Here is a 7602-nt window from a genome sequence, read left to right on the forward strand (position 1 = left end):
GTTAAACTTGTGTGCACGCATGTGTGTGTCATCCTGTCGTGTGTGTGTGTGTGTGTGTGTGTGTGTGTGTGTGTGTGTGTGTGTGCATGTGTGTGTGTGTGTGTGTGCATGTGTGTGTGTGTGTGTGCATGTGTACATGTGTATACATGGTCTGTGTGTATGTCTATGTGTGTATGCATGTCTAGGCGCAGTCTATCTCAGCGAGAAGGAGAGTGGTACTTACGTGAAGCACTTCATGGATGCCGTAACCGTGCCGAACTGTCTTCATACCATGTGGCACACGATGGTCGCCGAGAGGAGAAAGTTTCCCTGAGCGGCTTGTCGCCAAGGAGACATCTGGCAGCTGAATTGAGGCATTGAGGCAGTCTCTCTGATAGTGCTACGCACGCTGGACTGATTGAGGCACTGGTGTCGGTACATCTCTACTTCTTGTTGGTATGACTGCACAGCCATCTGTGGGCAATGGACGCTAGTGTAGACTTTGGTGGAAACGTTCAGCACAGGTCATGCTCATGGCTGCCATAACATTATTATTTTATTGTTCTGTTAATCTGCAGTGGAAGGTACTTCCCCGGCCAGACTTTCAACAGAACGCTTGTCTTCTCTTTGCTCCTTGGCTGTGGGAATTTATGGCAACGTTGCAGTTTGAGAATAGTGCAGTCTGCTGCAGTGTTGGATAATGGAATGTTTTTTCTTCTTCTCATTTTCTCCTACGTTCCTCCTTAACCACGCCAGGTGCCCGACATTAGCACTAGCCAAAATGCTGCCCATGACGCGTTGAGAGTTTCGTCATGCGATTGCGTGTGTGTGTGCATGTGTGTATGTGTGCGTCTGTGTGTGCACGTGCACATGCGCACGTATGTGTCTGTGTGTGTGTCTGTGTGTGTATGCACGTGCACACATGCACTCGTATGTGTGTGTGTCTGCGTGTGTGTGCGTGTGTGTGCACGTGCGCACATACACATGTACGTGCGCATGTGTGTGTGTGTGTGAGTGTGTGTGTGTGTGTGGACTGTCTTCTTGGGGGACAGTTTGAATTTTTCTAGCTCCGGAATTTTTCTATTTGCTGAGACTAGTTAGAGCCTCCGAAGCAGCGTAGGTACACTCAGGGCTCTCCTAGCTTGCTAGGAGAGCCCCTGGCGTGTCAAGTGTAGACCTTTTGAATTTAGGGCAGCGGATCCAACGACGTGACTTACAGGACAATTATTTGAATTTGATATTGTCACTGTCGCGTCGTCCGTAGTCCTCCATCCGCAGTGGGCTAGCTACCCCTCGGATGTGTAGAGTTTCAGCTTCAAAGCAGCCAGAGTTTGGAGGCACCCGTCGGAGGCGCCCAGCTGGTGCTCTTGTCAAATTTGCTTCGTGGAACGTCAGGACTTTAGTGAACATCGATGGCCCGGTTTCAACTGCTGCTCGTGGAAAGCGCGTCGTGGAAGACAAGAAAATCAACATCGTTGTCAGTGAACTTCGTCGGTACGAAATAGAAGTGGCTGGATTCCAGGAGTCGAAGTGGTTTGGTAAAGATATATTCCGTGTCGAGGATGCAATTGTTCTCACGTCAGGTCGCGCCATCCCAACGGACGATTTCAAACGAGGCGAAGGAGTTGGAGTCGTACTACGCGGACGCGCACAGCAAGCGTTCGTAGCAGGGGGAAATCAGTGGTCTGCTGTCTCATCGCGTGTCGCACGCTGCAAGCTAAAGTTCGGTGACATTTGGGTCCACGTCGTGGTGTGCTACGCACCGACTTTCCGGTCCAGTCGCGATGCAAAGAACGATTTCTTTGACTCTCTTCAGGAAGTTATTCTGTCCGTACCCACCCAGGACTCCTTGATAATCTTGGGAGACTTCAAGTCAACGCTAGAGTTGGAGCTGAAATCTGTGACGATGGCTGGTATGGAACACGTGGCCCACATGGTGTTGGCACTGTCAATGAGGCTGGCGCTGAGCTTCTCCAGTTTTTAGCGTGCAACAGCCTTACTGTGTGCAACACCTGGTTCATGAAACGTAACATCCACAAGTGTACCTGGCAACATCCCCGCTCGAAGCGGTGGCACTGCATCGACTATGCAATAGGGCTTGAAAGTGCTACGTCACTCCATAGCAATGGCATAGCAACAATTTGAAAAATTCGAAAACTGGATCCACCTGGATCCAGTTTTTGTATGGATCCAAGCACATTTCAAGCGGTCTCACTCACAGCAAGGTGATGTTGCCAGTGAAACTGACTGATTCGGCTAGTGGGGGCGGGGTGACAACTGGTGGCGAAGCAAAAGTTGCACCTGCATACGACATGAGTGGGTTGCTATGCACCCACATACTGAGGCAATAGCAAAGTCACACCTTAGTGGATCCAAAATAGAAATCTGATGTCAATTTACTACTCCCAGGCCGTTTTTGACGTCATCACTTTCAAGCCCTATGGTCCGGGAACAAGACCTGTCCAACTGCATGGATTGCCATGTCATCAGGGGAGCTGAGTGTAGTACAGATCACAACCTTGTGTGTCTCACATACCGCATCCGCTCATCTGCTTGCCACAAGCGTGCAAAAAGACCTGTCAAGTTTGATGTGCAACAACTTGTCAAACACTCCTGCATGACGGAAGCGCAGAGAGCTGCAACCTGTAAAACTCGTGAACAATATGCGACGTCTGTTGCGTCAGAGTTACGATCCTGGAATCATGATGGCTGCGTTGAGGACAAATGGTCTGCCGTCAAATCTGCTATCGTCACCAGCGCTGAGAAGCATCTTGGCCGTCCACGTCGTCGCCAGCCTGATTGGTTTGAAGCGTGTGCTGATGTTCTTGCACCTATGCTGGATAGCCGCAATGCCTTACATCGCAAATGGCTCGCCTCTGGTTCTGACGCTGACAGGCGTCGCTTTGTCGAGGCTCGTGGCAAGTGCAGAACTGCCGTGCGTAACGCAAAGAGTGAGTGGATTGGACGTAAAGCTAATGTGGTTGAGTCAAGTCGGTTTAGTGGCAAGCACGCATGGTCTGCAATCCGTGATATACAGAAGTGCTATTCGGGATTATCACCTATCTCCATCCCATCCATCCGTGGCAGTGACGGAGTTATCTGTAGCTCCCAGGAGGGGCAAGAGAAATGCTGGCTGCAGCATTTTGCCCGTCTATTGAACGTTCGCAGCACCTTCGATGCTACCATCTTTGACCACATTGAGCAGCGTGAAGTTGATGAGTCACTCGGCCAACTTCCCTCGCTAGAGGACCTCACTATGGCTATACGCCAGCTGGCTAATTGCAAGGCTCCTGGCTCATCTGGAATTGCACCTGAACTGCTTAAAGCTGGTGGTACACCATTGCTTGAGGCTCTGCTTGATGTTATTCACACTGCATGGACCAACGGAACGGTTCCCCAGGATTGGCGGGATGCCCAACTCGTCCCGATTCCCAAAAAGGGTGACTTGACCAACTGCAACAACTGGCGCGGCATTGCCCTCCTAGATGTCGCTGGCAAGGTTTGTGGCCGTCTCATTCAGGACCGTCTCCAACTTGTCGCGGAACAAGAACTTCCAGAATCCCAGTGTGGCTTTCGCCCTGGTCGCGGCTGCGCTGATGCCATCTTTTCCATTCGCCAGCTCATCGAGAAATCGTACGAGCACCGTCAGAAGCTGTTCTGTGTCTTCGTAGACCTGAAGAAAGCATATGATTCCGTACCACGCCAAGCACTCTGGCTAGCATTGGGGAGGCTAGGCATTCCTGAAGGGCTCCTCAATCTAATCCAATCGTTCCACGAGAGCATGCAGGCAGCTGTGCGCGTCGGTGCCAGCACTACCGAGCCGTTTGCGGTCAACAATGGCCTCCGTCAAGGCTGTGTGATGGCCCCAGTACTTTTTAATCTGTACTTCGGTGTTGTGCTTGAGCGGTGGGCACAAATGATGCAGGACAGCGACCATCCACCTGGCATCCCCATCCAATTTAGCATCAATGGCAACCTTTTCTCAAAGCCCGCTCGCCAGTCTACTGCCGCAATCATCAACGACATTGAGTACGCAGATGACGCGGTCTTGCTCGCTGAAGACCGCCCTGGTGCTGAGAAGTGCCTTGAAACATTCTGCACGGTTGCCTCTTCCTTTGGCCTCTGCGTCAACGCTGCTAAAACGAAATTTCTCGTGGCAGGTAGCCAAGTCAACATGCCTGATAGAGCCGATATGAACGTCAACGGTGATACTGTGGAGCACGTTCCATCCTTCATTTATCTGGGGTCCGTCGTGACACCGGATGCCCGCTCCTCTACTGACGTCAGTCGCCGCATAGCTGAGGCTTCCAAAGCCTTTGGAGCTCTTCTTCCAGTCTTGTCGGATCGCTCGCTGTCATTAGTCAGTAAGCGAAAGCTATACGTGGCCTGTGTCTTGTCCATTTTGCTGTACGGCAGTGAGTGCTGGACGCCCTTGAAAGCTGATAGTAGACGTTTGGATGCCTTTCATCATCGCTGCATCCGCACAATATTAGCCATCCCTCGCAGTCAGCAGCAATCCGATCGCATCACGTCTGCGCAGTTACGTCGTCACTGGGGTGACCCAGTGCCACTCTCTGTTAAGATGCGCCATCGTCGTTTAGAGTGGCTTGGTCATGTGGCTCGGATGTCGGAGGACCGTGTCCCATTGCAGCTGTTGTTTGGTCGTTTGTTGGCTGCGCGCCCCTTCTGCGGTCCCAGGCGTAGGTGGAGAGACGTTGTGGCTACTGACACGAAGTCCATTCCAAACTGGTTTGATTGCGCACAAGACCGGTCAGCTTGGCGAGAGCAGGTTCTGGTTTTTCAGCCTCCTCGGGCAGTAGAGAAATCCGTACTCTGCTCATCTTGCAACCGGGCTTTCTCTCGTCCTCAAGACAAGGCACGGCACAAGTGTTTGGCTGAGCGCCAATTTCCCGTCCACCAACAGCGTGGTTCAGCACAGTGCGTCAGTTGCTGCCGATGGTTCCGTAGTAAGGGTGGGCTTGCAGTTCATCGCTGCCAGCCTGCACTCCCTGAACATGCAGATACGGCATTGACGGCGTCTCTCGCTAGTTGCTGCTTCCAGCATTGTCAACGCTGCAATCGCTGCTTCAAGTCCCGGGCTGGTTTTAACCGCCATAACTGCAACCGTGGAAAACGTCTTGCTGCAGCCGATAGGGAATCACTGCCGCTGATCTGCATGCATTGCCCGAAACGTTTCCGACGACAGCAAGATTTGACGAGGCACCAGAAGTCCTGCCAATGACGGTGCACTCCAAACTCTGGCCCCCTCCGGGGGTGACATTGCCCAATGGGCAGTCATGCTATAGTAGTAGTAGTAGTAGTGTGTGTGTGTGTGTGTGTGTGTGTGTGTGTGTGTGTACATGCGTGCGTATGTGTGTGTGCGTGTGCGTGTGTGAACAGGACTATTACCAAGCTTTTAAAGTGTCTTTTCTCAAAATCCCATTATGCAGGAGGTCTGCGATTATTAGTACGTAGCTGCAGGCGCTCCTCGGCAAAGCTCAGTTTCGACATTCTTCTATCCCTTCGAAGCTGTCCTGGTATTTCCTCTTTGCTTTTCAATCAGTTTCTATGCATTGCCCAGATTCTGTATGGTTCTCCCCATGACCTCGTGTGCACATCGTCAATCATCCTCTTTGTAATTGTATGATTTCATCAGAATCTGATATCGAATATCATGTATATCCTTTCTCAACACAATTGCATAGCAATTGGTAAGCCGTCTTTGCGAATTATTCTTTTCCTTTTTTCTACACTCAAAAGTTGGAATAGTGGCAGCGAGTCGAGTGTCCTGTCAGGTCGGCGGGAAAAAGCACGAGCTCCAGTGTGGGAGCAACCAACTTCCTGATCAAGTACAGTGAAACCTGTCTAAGACGACCGCTCAAGGGACCTTCAAGATGTGGTCGCTCTGTTACTAGGTGGTCTCCTTATCCAGGGTCAATTGACTGGAAATAGCATCCCTTGGTCCTGGTTCCAGTGGTGTTCTTTAACAGGTGGTCGCCTTATCCGAGTGGTCGCCTTGTCAGGTTTTACTGTGCAAGCATGTATGTTGTTGTGGGCAACACATCTCGTACATCTCCATTTCCACACTACATGTACTGACAGGTCATACTCCTCCACTGTGCACCTATACTATAGGCTATACCTAGTAGATCCACCTAGTAGTAGTAGATCCACCTAGTAGTAGTAGATCTACCTAGTACCTACTCACTGGTAGCATATGTACAGGCTTTCTCCGACATCTCTGGGGGATGCCAAGTGATGGTTTTGAGAGGCTGGTGATGGCTGTGAGCGAGAGTTTACCGATTGGCGTCGTCCTCGCTATAGCGATGAAACAACTAGTTACTGCGTACCTGGCTGATGTCACAACTCGTCGGAGCGTCCAGGAGCAAAGGAATCTTTGGTTTTCACTGGAATCTACATGTAGTTCGGAACTTCCTCCGGTATCGTGTAGCCCACCGGCGGTGAATGGCCGTCCAGAATGGTTGAACCTGGTCTTCTGCAGCATCTCGCAGTTAGGGTCCAGCGGATACTGCCGGCATTATATTCGGCATTAGTTTATAAGACTATCCGAGCATCAGAGCGTTATGGAGCATTGCATTGTAGATTGGAACAAAACGAGCATTGTGTGGGGTTTTAGCGACATTACGAGTTACAAAGTGCTAAAAGTGTTACATCTCCACAAAGCAATGTACTGATATAGTACAATGCACTCCAACCGTAGATCTACGCATTTCAGACACAATGATGGTTGAATCTCATGACTGCATGTAGCAGATTGGTGCGAAAAATCAGGGATTTCCCGATACAGTCAAATCTGTCGTAAGCGACCGCCCCTTGCCTTGCTTGGCCTTGCCTTGCTTGGCCTTGGTGCAAGAAAAAGCGGTCTCTTACGGCAGATGGTCTCTTACGGCAGATGCATGGTAAATCCATACCGGGCATGCATAATATGGCTTCCATGTATTCAAATCTACGAGAATAATGATGTGATTTTTAATACACGGAAAGTTGGGTGTGGTCCTCGAAAGAGTGCTCAATGCACCGGGGTGCAGAGCTTCATACAAAAATAATAGAATGGGATACGGAGCTTGGGTTGGCTGTGACTCAAGAGTTTCACGCCTGTGGCTGTCTGATGATCGCCACAGGCGTGAAACTCTGAGTCACAGCCCACCCAAGCTCCGTATCCCATTCTATTCTTGTTGTGATTTTTAATATCATTTTATTGGATATAGGGCTTGAAAGTGCTACGTCACAGCATAGCAACAATTTCAAAAATTCAAAAATTGGATCCACTTGGATCCAGTTTTGTATGGATCCAAGCACATTTCAAGCGGTCTTACCCACAGCATGGAGATGTAGCCAGTGAAACTGACTGATTTGGCTACTGGGGGCGGGGTTACAACTGGTGGCAAAATAAAAGTCTCACCTGCATGCGACGTGAGTGGGTTGCTATGCACCCACATACTTAGGCAATAGCAAAGTCCTGTTCACACTATACATCCGTAACCTTCGATGCTGCTTTAGGCCTTGGCGGATAATGCCGGCAGAAAAATTGGCAGAATTCGGTACTTTTTCTGGTAAGTTTCATGCATGTTTGGTATGTGGATAAAGAAATGGAGCAGAATT

At 50.2% G+C, this 7602-nt stretch overlaps 1 protein-coding gene across 2 annotated transcripts in view; it reads left to right on the forward strand.

Annotated features, from left to right (window-relative positions):
- Positions 1 to 5731, forward strand: part of LOC135822642 (rabphilin-1-like) — a 32625-nt gene extending 26894 nt beyond the window's left edge. The window contains exons 19-20 of one of the 2 annotated variants that reach the window (XR_010554527.1): positions 186 to 989; positions 5298 to 5731. Coding sequence is in view for 1 of the 2 variants with exons in the window: in XM_065335449.1 (XP_065191521.1) it covers positions 186 to 313 (128 nt within the window). In the remaining variant the exon portion in view is untranslated. Of the gene's footprint in view, positions 1 to 185; positions 1218 to 5297 lie in introns of those variants that run through there. The other variant, XM_065335449.1, reaches the window with a different exon arrangement.
- Positions 5732 to 7602: the final 1871 nt, after the last annotated feature.

Source organism: Sycon ciliatum, chromosome 8, assembly GCF_964019385.1.
Source record: "Sycon ciliatum chromosome 8, ocSycCili1.1, whole genome shotgun sequence".
In the NCBI taxonomy this organism is placed as follows: Eukaryota; Metazoa; Porifera; class Calcarea; order Leucosolenida; family Sycettidae; genus Sycon; species Sycon ciliatum.